The sequence below is a fragment of the Notamacropus eugenii genome, chromosome 5 (genome assembly GCF_028372415.1).
Source record: "Notamacropus eugenii isolate mMacEug1 chromosome 5, mMacEug1.pri_v2, whole genome shotgun sequence".
Taxonomy (NCBI): Eukaryota; Metazoa; Chordata; class Mammalia; order Diprotodontia; family Macropodidae; genus Notamacropus; species Notamacropus eugenii.
Genome location: NC_092876.1, coordinates 14,933,840 through 14,952,072, shown reverse-complemented (window position 1 = coordinate 14,952,072; position 18,233 = coordinate 14,933,840). Strand labels below are relative to the sequence as shown.

Genomic DNA, 18,233 nt, shown 5'->3' with positions numbered 1-18,233 from the left:
CAGTCTTGGTCCTTACATGGTGATGTTTTTTTTTTGTTTGCTTTTTTTTTTATGGAGGCCCTGGTCATTTCCAGACATAATTTAATATATTTGCTCTGGTCCCATTCAGCTGTCTTCAGTACTAGAGGGCAGCAGAGTCATCAGTCCTTAACTAACCTTAAGATATCTTCATCCCCTCAGATATAAGACTTGAAAGACCATGGTCCATTATTTGTCAGTATAAGAGCGGAAATTGTGGGGCCTGGGTTTAAGGGGTGGAAGGTAGAAATGTTGATCACCACATCCTGGGCCAGCCTTTAGTACACTGATCTCTTCCCCTCTGCACAGCTGAGACTGGGCAGTCCAGGACAGAGCTGAAGACGCACCATGGGCCCTGCAGTCACATTCCTGCTTTCTGTTGGTAAGACTCTAGGGACTCTGGGGAAGTAGGAATATTGTGGCAAGGTCATAGCTCTTGTCACTGAAGTATATGGAAGAAGTTTAAGGAGGAGGTAGAAACATTTAGAAGAGAGTAAGAGCCCAGTGTCTGCTCAAAGGGCTCTTCCTTTATTTTCTAATCAAAGAAGAATTAGAGGTTCAGGGAATTTGACGAGAGCTGGGGATGGGACTATGTGGGGTGGAGAGGCTGCAACTCTAACCTCAGCCTCTCTTACAGGACTGTGTCTGGACTGGACTGTGAGGGCACAGACAGGTGAGTCCTGACCCCAACACCCCATGTTCTCTTTTCCTTCCCTGTACCAGATTAATCCAGAAATCTAGATCTAGTATAAGCAGGAAGGGAAAGGGGGCATTGTATTAAATGGATAGAGTTAATTGGTGAAGGACTTCAGAAACTGGCAGTGAAGGAGGCATGAGACGTAGAGAAAATGCTAATAAATATCTAAAAATCTGTTTCTTTCTCAGACCCCTTTCCCAGGCCCACCCTCTGGGCCATCCCGAGTCCTGTGGTCCCTAAGGGAGCAGACGTGACCCTCACATGCCAGGGCCACCTGTGGAGTGAACGATTCCAGCTCTGGAAGGATGGAAAGCTCCAAGATGAGAGAAATGCATTCTGGCAGCAGGCAGAGTTTGTGCTCAGGAATGTGGATGCCTGGGAAGATGCCAGAAGCTACAGCTGCCGCTCTGGGCAGGGGCCCTTGTGGTCAGAGTTCAGTGAAGCCCTCCCACTGGTGGTGACAGGTGAGAGGGTGTTGGTCTACAACCATCCCTGGGGGAAGGAGGCCAGTCCTAAGGGATGAGTACCAGAACCCTCTCTGGAGTTTCAACTACATCAGGGCCAATCCCTCAGACTCTACAAATTGCCGTCTCTACCTTCCCAGAATGCTGACCTGTTCCTCCCTTGTTCCTATGATACTTTCCCTCATTGCATCCAGTAGCAATGTCCTGACCCCTAGTTTTCCCAGCATGATGCATACACCTCTAGTCCACCCACTCTAACATCAAGGTCCTTCCCTCCTCCTCAGGCTGATTTCTTCTGGCCTCTGTTAGAAGGCAGTGCAATGAAATGGAAGGGACCTGAGATCAGGGCTGCAGCAGGGGCTTCAAATGACTGACTCCCAGGACCTAGCTGACTGAATGTGGGCCAGTCCCCAACCTCCTGAGGGTCTCAGTTCCCTCTTATGTGACATGAAACTCATGGGAAGGTTGTATAATGGGTTTATATGAGCTAAACCCCTGTGATCCCTGGAACTGTCAGCTCCTGAGGGTAGCAGGGATGGCATCTTCCCTAACCCTGTGGGGCTCCCAAATCACTTTTCAGAAGGTGCCTGATAGGTAGGTAATAAGTGAGGGCAGGAAAAGTGGACAAAAGCAAATTCTACACGAAACTGCCCAGAAGGAGTCCCTGTCCTCCTCTGTCAGGCCCTGCCCACCTAGGGGCACAGATCACACAGCAGCAGGGGACTGCAAAAGACTAACTGTGAGGTAAGCTCCAAGGAAGTTGCTGCGTGATTGGAGAAAAGGGGACATACAGAAGATGCTTTGAAGATGGAAAACTCAGGCGTAGCACCAGACTAAAAACAAGGGATAAGTCTGAGAAAGGATTGGAGGATGGTGGTGAGGGGGCAGAGTGAGGAAGGCTGGATAGTAGTGTGGGGAAGAGGGTACGGTCCAGGACTGGGAATTCATTTTTTTTTTGATTAACCCTTCACCCCAGTCATGTAGTTATTGGGAAGATAAAGCTTTGCAAACCTCAGACCTTAAGATAGTTTGCCAGTGATGGTTCATTAAGAACCTCCCTTTGTCCAGCAGGACCAGGGTGGAAGGCCAGAGCTGGGCCCCTAGGAAGAAGTAAGAGGGGCAAATGGTAAGGTGCAACCTCCTCTGCCCATGTCCCTTCTTATCCCATCTCTCTGTACATTCACAACCTTCTTGGACCCAGAATATCATTCTGAAGGTGACTTTGGGTGCCCAGTTACCCAGTCATGCACAAACCTACAGAAGAGGGAGAAAAAGACTTGGCCAGGGACCTGCAGACCACTCTGCCCCTTTTTAGCTCTGCTTCAGGGAACAATTTGAGGGGATCAGAGAGAAAGATCAGGTACCTAATTTGTTACCTCCCTCTTTTCACAGAAATCTTCCCCAGACCCTCCATTTCAGCCTCATCTGGCTCCACAGTATCTCCAGGGACAACCGTGACCATCTGGTGTGATGTGTCACCACGGCCCAATCCTCAGGACTACAGTTTTGCTCTGCTGGAGGCAAGGAGCCTGGAGCCATTGCAGAGAGTGAGTTATTTGGGGACCAATGTTACTTTCACCCTTCTGTCTGTGAGACCCAAGGACTCTGGGAACTACATCTGTATTTACTACAGGAAGACAGTGCCCCACACAGGGTCCAATCCCAGCCAGATCTTGGAGCTGACTGTGCCTGGTGAGTGGAGACTGGAAGCCACAAAGTCTGGTTCCACCTCTTCCCCCATGTAGGGGCCTACAAAGCTATGGGGATAGCATACAATCCAGGGAATTCTGAAGGGATGGTTTAGGGGGAGGCTGGAGGAAAGCCTGGGACACCTTCGTTTTCTACATGGACTCAGCTTTGGGCCCCAGGAAAGTGGGGGTGTTCCCAGCTAAAGACACTCCAGAAAAAAAGCGAGAACAGAATTTAAACAGTTGTTGCCCCTCTTGTTAAGAAATTTGTGGAGGGGGGCCTTGAAGGGTCATCTCACCCTGACATTTTGTGTCTCCCTTTCTCCTCAGGACTGCTCCCCAGGCCCACATTGTGGGCCCAGACTGGCTTCATGATGGCCCCGCAGGCCAACATCACTCTCTGGTGTTCAAGGCCCAAGCTGCCTTCCATTGAAAAGGTGACTTTCACTCTGTGGGAGGCTGCAACCCAGATATCCTTACAGCAGAAGACCTCAGCAGATCACTGGACTACCTTCCTCCTCCCATCTGTGGCACCAGAGGACACTAAGAACTACAGTTGTACTTACAAGGAATGGACAGCATCTGCTAGAGCATCAGAGCACAGTTATACCCTCGAGCTGGTGGTGCCAGGTGAGTGGATGTGTGGGCCTCAGAAGAACTCTGAGGATAATCTCTCTGCTCTCTTCCTTGACAGAGGTCTCACAGGGAAAAGGTCTGGTGCCTAAATATCCAGCTCTACCCTGGGGTCTGGCAGTTCCCATGGGTCTTGGAAGACATGAGGCATATGTCTTGTGATCTAGAATCTAGGGAAGAAAGGTAATAGTGGGGCCTGAGCTGAGTGTTAAGAGAAGAATCACAGAGATTCAGAGCTGAAAGGGGCTTTGGAGGTTCTTGAGGTCAATATACCCCAATACCAATGAGCAAAGTGAGGCCATGAGAGAGGAAAGGACTTTAAGGTCACAAAACCTGTGAGAGACAGAACCTGGAAATAAGACTGAGCCTTCCCACTCCTGGACCATGCTCCGAGGCCAGGTTTCAGGTTGAACTCTGGGTATGTCAGAAGCACACAAATGAGAGTGATGTGCTAGGACCTTGCCTCCCATGAGTCATCAAAGTTTTGAAACAATAGTTTGAATGAGCTCCCTCAAATGTGAAAGTCTCCTTAGATTCCTAGGGAGCTCCAGCTAGAAATGTAAGAGGGAACCTGTGGTCAAACCCCTCATTTACAGAGGACATAACTGAGGCTCAGGGTCAGCTAGATTGCTCAGTGGCCCGAGTTCTGGGTTTGGATTTAGAACACTTACTAGACACTTAGCACTGCGGCCCTGGGCATTTCACTTACCTTGATTGCCTCAGTTTCTTCATTTTTAAAATGAGCTGGAGAAGAAAATGACAAACCACATCAGTTTCTGCCAAGAAGAACACAAATGGGGTCAAGGAGAGTTGGAAATTACTGAAAAACTACTGAACACCCAATGTGAGACTCAGACAGAGCCAGTGAATTGTCGATGGTCACAAAGGGATTCAGAGAGAGAGGAGGGACATGACCCATGTGTACTCACTCCCAGCCCCATGTTCTTTCTCTCACAGGATCTCTCCCAAAGCCTTCCCTCTCAGCCCTCCCAGGTCTTGTGGTGGAGCCAGGCATGCATGTGACTCTCCAGTGCCGACAGCCCCCTCAGACATTATTCAGTGGCATGACATTCACTCTCCTGAAAGTGGGGAGCCCTCAGCCCTTGCAAAGACAGAGCCCAGCTGGGACCTTGGCTATCTTCCCCCTCCTCTCTGTGAGTGCCCAGGATGCTGGCAACTACCTCTGTATCTACCAGAAGACGACAGCTCCATGCCAGGTGTCTGAACCCAGTGAGGTCCTACAGATCTGGGTGACAGGTGAGCTTTTGTCCAGATTTCCAGAGAGTGAAATAAAAAATTGAACGTATCCAAGCTTAAGAGGTACCCCAGAAAGTCTGAAAAGGCACATTGATCAGAGGGCTGTTTTGAGCATCACAAAGTAGAGGTTTGCATAAGAGTTGCTGATGTCTGTGGAAGGGGAAGAAAGGACCAGCTTAGGTACTACTCCAAAGTCTAGAGACAAGGATGGAAGGAGGAAAAAACTTTCCTGTTCCTAGCAGCCCAAGAGAACATGTGCGATTTAGTATCCACCCCTATCAGTGGAAGCTCTTTCTTCCCCCTTTCCAACTGTGGAAATTACCCTAAGATTCTCTGGTCTTTACCTATGTTTCCAGATGTACTTTCCAGGCCTTCCCTCTCAGCCTGGCCTAGCCCTAAGGTGGCCTCAGGGTCTGATGTGACTCTCTTCTGCTGGGGGCCCTCAAGAGGTGCTAGGTTTCTTCTGTACAAGGAGGAAGATGAGAAAAATCTGTTGAGCATGAATATCACTCAGCATGGAGCCCTGTACTTCCTGAATCATGTGACCCCCAAGTACTCTGGCAATTACAGTTGCACATACCAACTCAGCATCAATGGAAGTCTCTGGACACAACACAGTGACTCTTTGCAGCTCATAGTGACGGGTGAGACAAAGAAGACGACAGGAGCATTGAAGGTCGTCAATCACCACTCTCTCCCTCTGCTCCTACAAAGAAAAGAATCCTAGTTATTGCTTCTGGCCAAGAGATACAGTATAAGAGAAAACAGCCCGAAATTTTGCTCAATTCCAAGGCTTTACAGACCAAGGATGTGACCTGGGTCATAAGAATTCCCCCTCTCATACTTCTTGGTGACCCACACATCTTTATCCTGATTTCTCAGTTTCTCATTCCAAGGCCTCTCTCAGTAGGGTTTCTGTTTAACTGTTGAATGCTGATAGTGTTGTGGTGCTGTGGAGGGGGATACGAAGGGAACATACAGGGACAATTTCAGGAGCAAAGATGCCTTAGAATAATGATTCATGAAGGTTCTTTTCTCTTCCTCCACCACAGGTTCAGAGTTCAGTAACACTCTCCTCATCGTCCTGAGCTGTGTTTCTTGCTTCCTGCTCCTCCTCTGCTTTCTCTTGCTGGCAATCCTCTGCCAAGGATCCATCCCTGTGGGTGAGTGTGGCAAAGACATAGTGAAGCCCCTCAGTGCCTAAAGGAATAAAGAAGTGGGGCAGGACTCGGACCTTTGTTATCTCATAGACTTCCCTGACCTTACTTATTCCCTTCTCATGTCTCCTTAACCAGGGTCTTTAGAAGTTGAGAGCCCAAGGAGGTAAGGAAACTCATTCCCTCTTCCCATGGTCCCTTGTTCCTTCCTCCCCAGGCAACTGCAGACCCAGTGCATAGGAAAGAGGCCTTGGTGGGGAGAGGATACTCATAGAGCCTCCCATCATGAATATGATCTATGTTCTACTTCTTACCTCTCTCTACCAACAGATGCTTCTGCTTCCTTTGTCTTCCTTGGAGCACCTGCCTTCCACATCACCCTGAGGCTTCCAGAGGAGGAGTCCTATGTAAGTTATCTGGGCAGAAGGGGGGGCATGATCCTGGGACAGGGAGACAACAGGTGAAGGGGATCTCTGCTCCTAAAAGTTGGAGGATGATAAAACCTTCTGTCTTCTCAGATACAGGAATGGCCACAGTGAGGCCAAAGGAACCATCGGTGAGTTTGATTCTCTTTTAATCCTATGAAGTTCATTTCATATAATTAAAGGAATGATTCTGAAATGGTATCCATAACTTTCACCAGACAGGTTGTCAAAGCATTCACAACACATCAATAGACTAAAGACTCCTGCTCCAAAGTCACTCACTGTTCCCTTTACCTTCTATTTCCCTGCAGGTTCCCTTGGCTGAAGACCCACAGGGAGTGACCTACGCTCAGCTGAATGCAAGAAACTTGAATAAGAGGAAAGCCAATCCCAAGGAGACAACCCCAGAGCCTACCCTCTATACCACTTTGCCCTTGAAGTAAAGATTTGGGCAACTTTCCTAGAAGATTTCTCTCCTTTTTCTTCTCCCATCCCCTCTCCTCTTTTTCAGCCTCATCTCATCTGCTTTCCAGGAATGTTCCACAGGCTCCCATTACTAGAGGCAGGAGAGCTATTGGGGCTAGCCACTGGGGTCTAGAGTTGGGCATTGGTCTAAAATGATAATACACACAGAGATACATGAACAGTTGAAGGGGGTGAACACCTCAGAGGACAAATCAATACCAGCCCTGGAGACCAGGAAGGACCTTCTTCACTAGCTGGAATTGCAGCTGAGTTTTAAAGGAAACCAGGCAAACTAAGGAAGGAAGGATTAGACTATGAAGTGCCAGGAAAAAACATAGCTCATAGAGTGATTAGAGGGAAATCATGGGCAAGAAGACTGGAAAGGTAATCAGCTGCTAAGTCTCATCCCCTCACTGCCATCCTCCTCTGATCCCTCATTCTCATCCAATATATTCAATATGGTGTCAAGTCTCACGTTTTCGATCATGATTCCATCTCATACACGTGCCCTTCTCTCCAAATACCTTACGACTTCGCTGGGACTCACCTCACATCTACATTATTGTAATCACCTCCTGGTGGATAGTCCTACCACCAGTCTCTCCCACTCCAATCCACCATCCAATCAGCCATTAAATTGATGTTTCGAAGGTGCAAGTGTGACTATGCCAGCCCTGTAGTTAATTATCTCCATTTGCTCCCTATCAGCTCTAGGATTAAAAATAAAATCAGATGTCATTTAAAACTCCTTTGTTTTGAATGTATCTTCCCCAGGACCTTTCAAGTTGTTTTACACCTAACGTACTCTCACAGAATTTTGGTGGCCATCCCCCACAAAGGCCATCAAATTCATCTGAGCAATCCCATAGTCAACACTCTTGTATTCCATTCATATTTTTATTGTCAGTATCTACAAAAATGGCTCATGCAGAGCAAGGGCTTTATAGTTTATTGTAGAATTGTATTGGGAACAAAATTTGTCAGACCAGGACCATACAGTTTGTGAAAACAGGTTTGAGATCTGAAGGAACTTTTACATTTGCTCTAGTCTGATCATGAGGGTCTGCTCAGATTAAGGAGTTTGGAAGTCTTTTGCAAATTGAGTTAAATTGAGTGAAAGATTAGAGACTGATACAAAAGTAGGACTCTTTTAAAGTAGAGACTAGATGGAGAAGTCAGGGAGGGATCAAGGAATGATGGGGCACAGACAAAAAAAGAACTTCCAAGTCCAACTCAGTTCTTGTAAACAAATGGGCCGATTGCTGAGAATCATCTGGCGCGCCTTTCAGTATCTGCTGCCTATATCCATTTACATAATTTCCTACTGGGTACTAGGTGGTTGCCTTTGTGCTTCTGCCTGTTTGTTTGTTTTATTATGGCTTCAAGGCAAGGTTCTTTGCACTTTTGAACGATTTTAAATTTAAGATGAACAAAAAACCCAAGCATTTCTTCATGTCCAATGAAACATAAAAGCAGATAGCATATGAGTCTGTGAATTTCTGTTTCATACATACACATGCACACACACAAGTGCACTCACATAGACACATAACTTCCATGTGTTGCCTTCAAAAGAATCCTGTTTCATCTTCTATTCTGAACTGTTTTCTTTTCAAATGTAGAAATGTTTCCTCCTTTTTTTTACTTTCGTTTTGTTAACCCTAACTAGGATAGAAAAAATAAATTCTCAATTATTTTTACAAAGGAAAATATCCTTATGACAAATAAAGAGAGTTAAGTAAAACTAATCCAGATGGTGTTCCTAGCAAAAAGATGTTTCTGCGCTCTGGGTGTATTACTTTCAGTCAAGAGTTGGATACAATGCTTCATCAGAAGTCCTCTAGAGAAGTAAATAGTGTTTGCATTTTTCAGAATTCTTAAAGCTCTCAAAGTTTTCTCCCCTTTCAATATTATTGTCCTTGCATAAGTTATGCTCAGTTCCTATTACCCAAAGTTCTCTTAAATCATCTCATTTTCATTTTCACATCGTGCAATGTTACCCCTTCATTTTCATTTCCTGCTGGTGCATCCATTCCTCTATTGTCTAGAGGGTAAACAAGAATACTCACTTGGGTGTTCTTTTCTTTTTCCCCTTTGTCACTCTTTCTTCAAGATTACTAAAGGTAGATTTACTAACAAACATTCCCTTCTTAGTATTATCTTTGCCCCTAACCATTCCACCCCAATTCCTGCTCATTTCCTCATTGAGTTTGATATATTTCTACAGCAAATTAATTATGAATGTGTGTATTTAACTTTTTTCAGTACATTTTATGTAAAAGTGAGGTTCATCTGATATTGAAGTTATTGAGCTTCTGAAAGGGAACTTCTTTCTTTCCTCTTTGCTGTATTGCAGCAAAGACAGATTCAAGATGGCAGAGTGAGAGGCAGCAACGTTGCCTCAGGTCCTCCAGAACCTCTCACAATGTCTAAGAAAATGTGTCAAATGAAATTCTGAGAAGCAAAAGTCATTTTTCTTTTCGATAGGAATAATGAAATGTTAGCACTTCACCATCATACAGCCCCTTACAATTTATTCAAGTATATTGGCCTTTCCAGGACTCTCTGCACTTTTTTGTTTTTGCTACTCAACTGTTTCTTTGTTTCTCTTGTTCATCTGTCAGAAATGCTTAAAAGTTCTCTGTTATTGCTCCTTTAGAGGCATATGCTCAGCTTTACAATATAAGTAACTCTGAGTTTTGAGGTCATACTTTTTGAATACTTTATCCCAAAATCTACTCTCATTTAGAGGTAAATCTCCAAAGACTTTTGTGATCAAGAATATAATTCCTTAGTATTTGAAATTCCCCTTTCAAAGGCTTGCCAGATTATAGTTCTTTATTGTGAGAGATCAGGAATTTGGGGTCTATAATTCCTCTGATTTTATTTTGGAGGTCTCTTTCAGAAATGTTTGGTGTATTCTTTTGAATTTAATTTTGCCCTCTGGTTCTTATAGAAGTGGATAATTTTTATGATTTCTTGACACAAAGGGTGCAGGCAAATTTTTTGGTCATGGATTTCAAGAAGTCCAGAGGTTTTTAAAGTGACTCTTCTTGAAGTTTTGTCCACATACATTATTTTCCATATCAAATATTCTATTTTTTAAGTTGTTTTTATTTAAAATTACTTCCTGTCCAATTGAATTATTGATTTCTACTCTATATATTTTAGCATAATATTTTTTAGGAAATCCAAATTTTCTTCTGATCCTTCACTCATAGTAATTAAAGAAAAATGGAAGTAAGAATTATGAAGGGGTATCTATGGCCCACATAGTCAAATATATTGGGAAATTAACAAACCTAGGTCACACCATTCAATATATGCAAACCATGTGTTCAGTGGATTTACACAGTAATCTGCCAAGAAGGATTATATGGATTGTAAGCCTATAAATAACATCTGTTTAAGAAAATTTACGACTGAGTTGCAAGGAGAAGACCTGGGAAAACTTCTTCCAGACAGCAGGTGAAGGAAGTCAGGAAATTCAGGAGATGGAAGGATAGGAAGGAGAGTATTCCAGGCATGGAAACAGTCAGTGGAAATGAACAGTCAGAGGATGGAATGTCTCGTTCAACAACTGACAAAGAAGCCAATGTATTTGACTCATAGAGGTTGAATAAGATATAAAAAGACTGTAGAGACTGAAAGGTATTAGATCATAAAGAAATTTAAAAGCCAAGAAGAGGATTTCGTATTTGATCCTTGAGGCAACATCAAGGCAGTCATGGGGGTTTGTTTAATAAGAGAATGACATGATCAGACCAGCACTTTAGAATGATCATTTTGACAGATGAGTGGAGGATGGACTGCATTGATGGGAAACTTGGGGCAGAGAGGACAACCAGAGGCTTTCTGCATTAGTCCAGGTATAAGATGATAAGGACCTATACCATGGTCATCCAGTGTCAGATGAGAAGAGAGGCATTTATGAATATTACAAAAGAAATGTGCAAAGAACGTGGCAATAACTTAAATATGAGAGAAGTGAGAAACTGTACTTGTGTCATAGCCTTGTAGATTTTCTCCCTATCTAATATTCATTCTGATTACCCATTCCCCCAATCAGATCTTCCTTCTTTCACCCCTCTTCCCACATAATCCTTTTCCTTTCTATTGTCATGTAGGGCAAGATAGATCTCTATACTTGCATATCCTGTTTTCCAGTTGCATATAAAAACAGTCTTTAACATTTGTTAAAACTTTGAAGTACACATTCTCTCCCTTCCTCCCTCCTCATCCACCCTCATTGGGAATGCAAGTAATTTGTTATATGCTATGCATTTATAGTCATGGAAAACACCTTCATAAAAATCATGATGTGAAAGACTAGCTATATTTTCTCCATCCTAACTCATTGCCCACACATTTATCTACTTTCTCCTTTGACTCTGTCCCTCCTCAAAAATGCTTGCTTCTAATTATATCCTCCTCCCCTTTGTTCTTCCTTTTCTCACTCCCTTATCTCCATCCTCCTTACTTTCCTGTAGGATAAGACAAATTTCTATGCACAACTGAGTGTGTATGTTATTCTCTCCTTAAGCAAAATCAGATGAGAGTAAGGATCACTCATTCCATCTCAACACCCCTTCTTCCTCTCCAGTGTCAAACCTTTTACTTGTCTCTTTTATATGAGATAATATACCCTTTTCTACCTCTCCTTTTCTCTTTCTCCCAGTACATGCTTTTTGCCCCTTAATTTATTTGTAGATGCCATACCTTCATATTCATCTCAGCCTCCATCTACCCTAATCCTGAGAAGGTTCTCATGAGTTATAAATAGCATCTTTCCATATAGTAATATAAACACTTCAATTTCAATAAATCCCTTATGATTTCTCTTTCATCTTTACCTTTTCATGCTTCTCTTGATTCTTGTAGTTGAAAGTCAATTTTTCTATTTTGCTCTGGTCTTTTCACCAAGAATGCTTAAAATTCCTCTATTTCATTGAATATCCATTCCTCCCCTCCACCTCCCTAAAGTGTTATACTCAGTTTTTCCTGATAGGTGAATTCTTGGTTTTAATCTTATCTCCAGTGACCTCCAGGTTATCACATTCCAAGCCCTCCAATCCTTTAATGTGGAAGTTGCTAGATCTTGCATTATCTTGATAGTGACTCTATAATATTTGGATGGTTTCTTTCTGACTGATTGAAATACTTACACCCAGGAACTCTAGAATTTGGCTACAACATTTCCAGAAGTTTTGCTTTTGGAATGTCTTTGAGGAAGCAATTGGTGGATTCTTTCAATTTCTATTTTACCCTTTGGTTCTATAACATCAGGGCAGTTTTCCTTGATAACTTCTTGAAAGATGATGTCTAGGTTCTTTTTTTTATCATGGCTTTCATATAATTCAATAAATTTTACATAATCTCTCCTAGACTTATTTTACACATCTCTTGTTTTTCAGATTAGATATTTCACATTATCTTTTATTTTTTTTCATTCTTCTCTTTTTGTTTTATGATTTTTGATTTCTTATAATGTTATTAGCTTCCACTTGCTCAATTCTAATTTTTAAAGGAATTGTTTTCTTCAGTTAGCTTTTGGACCTCCTTTTCCATTTGGTGAATTCTGCTTTGTAAGCTATTATTCTCCCTATAAACTTTTTAGATCTCTTTTGCCATTTTTGTTAGTCAATTTTTTAAGGTGTTACAGTATTTTGGAGGTCTCTGTTTGCAAGCTGTTGATTCAATTTTCATGATTTTCTTGCATCACATATTTGTCTTCCCAATTTTTCCTCTACTTCTCTTACTTGATTTTGAAAATCCCCTTTGAGCTTTTCCATGGTCTGTGACTAATTCATGTATTTTCTTGAAGCCTTTGGATGTAGGAGCATTGACTTTGTTGCCTTCTTCTGGTTGTGTGCTTTGATCTTCCTTGTCACCAAAGAAAGAATCTAGATTCTGATTTTTTTTGCTCTGTTTGCTCATTTTCCTAGCCAATTACTTGACTTTTTTAGTTGTTTGGTAAAGTAGGGATATGCTTTCATGGAGGAGGGCAAATTGTGCCAAGCTTCATGGATTTTGTGCAGTTTTTTGCACTCATGCTTCCAGGGAACTGAAAATTTCCAGCATTTCCAAGGTGATATGATCCAAGGAGAGATCTTTACTCTTGTGACCTGTGCTGTGGTCTGTGAGTCACCACATCTGCTCTTTTCTGTCTCAGAACTGTGAGGAGGAATCCTTTTCCACTGCTGCCCCAAGCTCCACCATGCCAGCACTTCGCCTGGCCCCAGGGCCACCACCCAGGCCTGGGACCCAGATCCAAGTATGGGCAAAGCAAGAGAACCTTTGTTCCATTCCAGCAAAGAGATCTCTATAATTTGTTAATGATCAACCATTTGATCCCTCACTGTCTATAGATTGAGAGCTCCAGAAGCAGTCACTGCACCTGCAGCCACTGCTATAGTCACCACCCTGCGGTAGGGCTGCATGGTTTTCTTTCTCACTGAGGTTTGACGGACCTTTCCTACTGACCTTCTAAGTTGTCGTTGGAACTTGTGGTTTGAGAAGTCTTGAAATCACCACTGCTGTGAGTTACTTAGTTCACTGAGGCTTGTTCTCGCACTATCTGTGCCAGTGTGGCCCACGCTGGACTATGTTCTTCTTTTCACCTAGTGCAATAGACCTTTTCTGTTGACCGTCCAGGTTGTCGTTGTCTGAGAATTTGTTTCAGTCTGTAGTTTTGTGGCTTCTGCTGCTATAGAATTTGTTTAGAGTCATTTATTAGAAGTATTTGCAAGAGTTTGGGGGAGAGCTCAAATGAACCCCTGCTTTTTCTCCACCATCTTGCCTCCACGTGCTCTCCTAAACTTTTTATTAAACGATTTTGGAGTTGGACTACACCTTGCTCCCTTTCACTACTTCTACATTTTCTCTCCTTTGATCACTTAGCAAGTCTCCTCCTCTGAAGTTCAAAATATCCAAATCTTTCAGCCTTTCCAAATGTGTTTGTCCTTATATACTACTTACCGAATTACCAAAACTAACGTTCTTCAAGAAATTTAGTCCTGAGAAATGCCATCTCTTCCCCAGTGTTGCCCCTTTTAATGTCGAAGTGCACCATATATTTTAAAATTCTTTCAAACACTCATTTCTGGTATCTTAATCCACTCAGTTTTCATGACTTGTTCCACTTCTCCTTCTCAGATACATAAAGACAGTCATATGTATGATCTGGCTCTCATCTTCACGTGTTCCATTTCTATGTTGTTGAACTCTCAAATGCCTTTATATGATGATCATCACTTATCATGTCATCTTCCACTCTACCTTATGGATTTTAAACTTGTCCTTTATCCTACTCATGCCCTCCATTCCAACAATCTTTCTCAGAGCATCCTCAACCCTATATTTGTAATATTATTTTTCCTCAATCATTGGTGAACCATTTCCTTTTTCACTATCCATTATTCTTCAATCTCTAACCTTCTTGTCTTATCACTCATCATACTTTGCCTAACTGAAGCATGGATTACTCACACCATATGAACCTACTTCCATTAATGGGAAAATTAAAAGAGAAGGAAGAAATTATGAAACTATGAAGATTGCCTTTTGTCAGTACCAGCAAAAAGTGAAAACTTATGCAAGGGAAGATAAAAAAGACAGTTTTGAGGTGTAGCCCTCACAGGTTATACCATTAAAGGGAGGGGCATAGTAAGAGAGCAATACTAGAATTCATGAGAAAAGTTTAAAATGTCAGAGCTCTCAGAAGGAAGAAAATGGTGAAGTCAAAAACCTTGGTAATAAATGTGAAAAAGTATTGAAAAAATATTTGAAAGAAATGGGAAGATGATTTTCCTGATGACTGAAATGAATCTAAACATTTTATTATATATTTCAAGCTAGAGAAAATTAAATTGACACTATGAGTCAGGGGACACTGGATTCCCAAGAGATCATGGATTCATAATTGAAGACTTTCACAAAGGTTTCTTTAAAGAAATAAGAAAGGATTTAGGTAGGTAGAAAAACATTTAGTGTTCAGGTCAGGGAGATGTCAACATAATAAAAATATGAATAGTATGAAAGGTAATTTATGTTTTAATACAATCACATCAAACATCAAAGGAATACTTTCCAGAAGTGAAAAACATTGGTAAGAAAGTGAGAAAAAACCTGCACTCCACTGCTCTACAGAGGACAAATCTATCACCTTGTTACATTGCACATATTTTCTACTACTTACTACATCTGTGCATTAACTACTCTAGTACTGCGTACTCTTGTTACTCTTTCTCCCATTTTTTTCATTTAGAATATAGTTAATTTTATGTGAAGATGATCTGGGCAGAAGAAATACCAGGAACTTACAGGTAGAAATTCCAAGAAAATTAAAACTGTAAGATATTAATGAAAGTCTATTTTAAATACACAGATCCCTATGATGCCTTCAGTCTTTTATTACCCGGGCTAAATATAAGCATTTTTCCAGCCTATGCTCATATGGAATAGTCTTCCAGTTCCTAACATTGAATATGTCTTAAATTCACTGGGAGACACCTTCATCATCTGGAAACTAAGGAACTGGAGTAGATCACCACTGAGCTCCCTTCTATCAGGAGATCCATGATGTTAGGATTAAGTCAGATTGTCCTTGCACTCGATGTTCTCCTGGCCATGTTCCTCTGACAGGATCACATGCCCCATTAGACACAATTCTCTGAAAGTGGTCTGACTTGGACATTCCACAATAGCACAGTCACAGTCCAAGTTCTCAACATGACTTCTCTAAATGCAGGTCACAATCTCAGAAGTGTTTGGGGTTGCTGTTTCACCACATTGTTTACATCTGACACTTTCCATTCACTAAAACCTCCTGATGATTAGGTGAAACACTGAAGGTTATATTTCCACTATAGTAGTAGATATGTATATTAAATTCTCTGTGTCTCTCTCTCTCTGTGTCTCTCTCTCTGTCTCTCTCTCTGTCTGTCTGTCTGTCTGTCTCTGTCTCTCTGTCTCTGTCTCTGTCTCTCTCTCTCTCTCTCTCTCTCTCTCTCTCTCTCTCTCTCTGTCTCTCTCTCTCTCTCTCTCTCTCTCTTTTAGTTTTACGGAGAACACACACAGGGCAAGTGTTCACATGATCTTCAGAAGAAACGATACGAGGAAGTGCTCAAAGTCTTTCTTAAGAATTTTGGAATTGATTGTGTAACATGGGAGACAGTGGCACATGACTTGTCAGTATGGTGTACCCAAATCGCAGAAGGTATGGTGCTCTATGACCAAGGCAGAATTGAAAGCGCTCAAGTGAAATGCAGGAGGAGCACCTTTTGAGCATCCACCTCAAATATTCACACGGGCTATTTGTGCCTGATCTGTGATAGACAATGCTGAGCTCATATTGATCTGATCAGCTACTTTCAGACACAGTGAAACTTGATTTTAACATATTTATGTCATTTTGGTCCTCTTCAAGAATGAAGGCAAACTACCAATGAAGATCTGTGTTTGTGTGTGTTTGGGTGTGTGCGCATATACACGTGTGTGAGTGCTCCTGGGTATGTATATTTAAATACATATATATAGCCTACAACAATAAACAATTCAGAAACACAGAATTGCTTTGACTATTGGTTATATCTTTATTACACCCTCCCCCCAATCATTTCCTCACAGGCTCTTGGTATTCATTTAAGACACTACCCACATGTTATCTTCAACCTAATGTAAGAACTGATTCCCATACTGCTAGTGTCTTCCCATGTATCAATCCATATGCACGTATTTATTTTATATTGATACTGTACGTATTCATTCTGTACAAACATTCACCTTTGCACATGCTGTCTCACCTGAAAGAACCAAAACACTCTGAGAAACTTTTTGACTTTGAATGCTCAGCAGTTATCTTAAAGCCAGGCAACACTGGAGGATAAACAAAGATTCATAATTGATTTTACATAGGACAGTACCAGTGACCATCTCAGTTGGCATCACACACTTGTGCTCAACTCCCTTTTCTATTCAAAGTGAATGATTTACTCAATCTCCCTATTTTTTCCTGAAGTGAAAGGAAGATTACCTGCTCCTCAAAACCTCCACTCATGATTCTGAGCCATGGTGTACCCAGGTCAAGGCTATCTCTCTTAACACCAGACTCTCTTCTATCAGATTCATCCATTTCAACTTAATTTCCTCCTTTTTCCCAGCCCACACTACTGTACTCTGTCTTTGTGCCAATTGGATGCATTTTTCTGCCATTAATAATCTTCTGTTCACAAAAGGACTCTGCTTCCTACCTCAGTTTTTGAGGTTGACATATATACTTTTGTCCTCATCAATAGAGTGTCAGCTCCATTTCAGACAATTCTATTTATTTTGTCTTTGCATTCCAGCACCTACTACTGCACGAACCATACAGCAGAAGCTTAATAAATGGTAATTGAGACTGATTTAGATCTTGTGTAGGTGGGTAGCAGCCTGCTTCAGGGGGCTCTGTGAGAGGAAATACCATGATGTGCAAGGCAGCCCAGAATTGGCAGCTGTGGCCATGATGACCTCCTAAGACTACCTGGTCGAGGGACAATTTTATGGGGAGGGGCATTGCCTAACCAAAGAGTCCTCAGAGCAACCTACACCATTGCTGGTCATTCCTAGACTGAAGGTGCTGCTGTTGTAAGGTCCTAAAGGAGAGGCAGCAAGTGAGGTTTTTAAATACTTATGGGTCAGTTTCACCCAGAATGAATCACAATCCTATAGCACTTGGTGGCACATTCATCACTTCAACTGATTTGGAGTCAGAAAAATTGAAGATAAAAATCATTCCTTAGACTCTTTTCAACTGTGAGAATGTGAGCAAGTAACTTGTCCTTTTCTTCCTCCATTTTTCATCAATAAAATGGGGATAATATAGAATGTATCCCCCAACATAGCTTTGATAATGAAAGGAGAAAAAAACTGTAAAATAATTTGAAAGCCTTAAAGTGCTAGATAAATGGCAACCATTGTTGATGATGATGATCTCATTAATCTCAAGAGAACAGAACTTGAGACTCCCCCAGAAATGTTATCAAACATGGACCGTGTGCTCAATAACCAGCTGAACACAAGGTTTAGGCAAGGTCTTCTAGGGCCATGGCATTAGACCTTAGTGTCCAAACTTAATTTTTTCAGGATAAGGTTCCTATGGGGTATCCTAGGCATTGCCAGGCAAGTCGAAAAATTTCAGCCCTGATCTCATCGTCAGTGGTGGTCATCAATACTCGATACCCATTAGAAGTCTTTATCCATTGCCTTAACTAAACTTAAGACACACTGATACCCTGAGCTAAGCGACCATTGTCTCTCATTAATCAGTATAAGAGCAGAAATTGTGGGGCTGGACTTTGGAGGAGGCAACAGGGCTGACAATCACATCCTGGGGCAGCCTCTAATCTGTCGACATTTTCCCCACTGCCCAGCTGAGGCTGGGCAGCCCA

The 18,233-nt window shown here is 42.1% G+C and overlaps 1 protein-coding gene across 1 annotated transcript; it reads left to right on the top strand.

Moving 5' to 3' along the window:
* The first annotated feature begins 286 nt into the window (after positions 1-286).
* On the top strand, positions 287-6,805 carry LOC140507350 (immunoglobulin superfamily member 1-like). The gene is made up of 12 exons (XM_072615462.1): positions 287-400; positions 656-691; positions 904-1,179; positions 2,572-2,871; positions 3,198-3,497; positions 4,458-4,757; positions 4,955-5,401; positions 5,810-5,920; positions 6,053-6,080; positions 6,245-6,321; positions 6,433-6,470; positions 6,651-6,805. The coding sequence occupies exons 1-12, from the start codon at positions 367-369 to the stop codon at positions 6,780-6,782; spliced, it is 2,079 nt and encodes a 692-aa protein (XP_072471563.1). The 5' UTR covers positions 287-366; the 3' UTR covers positions 6,783-6,805.
* Positions 6,806-18,233: the final 11,428 nt, after the last annotated feature.

Bases quoted from the DNA above. Each gene is read 5' to 3' on its own strand.
- LOC140507350 (XM_072615462.1), top strand. From the start codon at position 367: ATGGGCCCTGCAGTCACATTCCTGCTTTCTGTTG. The intron at 4,758-4,954 runs GTGAGCTTTTGT...ACTCCAAAGTCT, and splicing joins CCTACAGATCTGGGTGACAG to AGAGACAAGGATGGAAGGAG. The intron at 5,921-6,052 runs GTGAGTGTGGCA...CTCCTTAACCAG, and splicing joins CCAAGGATCCATCCCTGTGG to GGTCTTTAGAAGTTGAGAGC.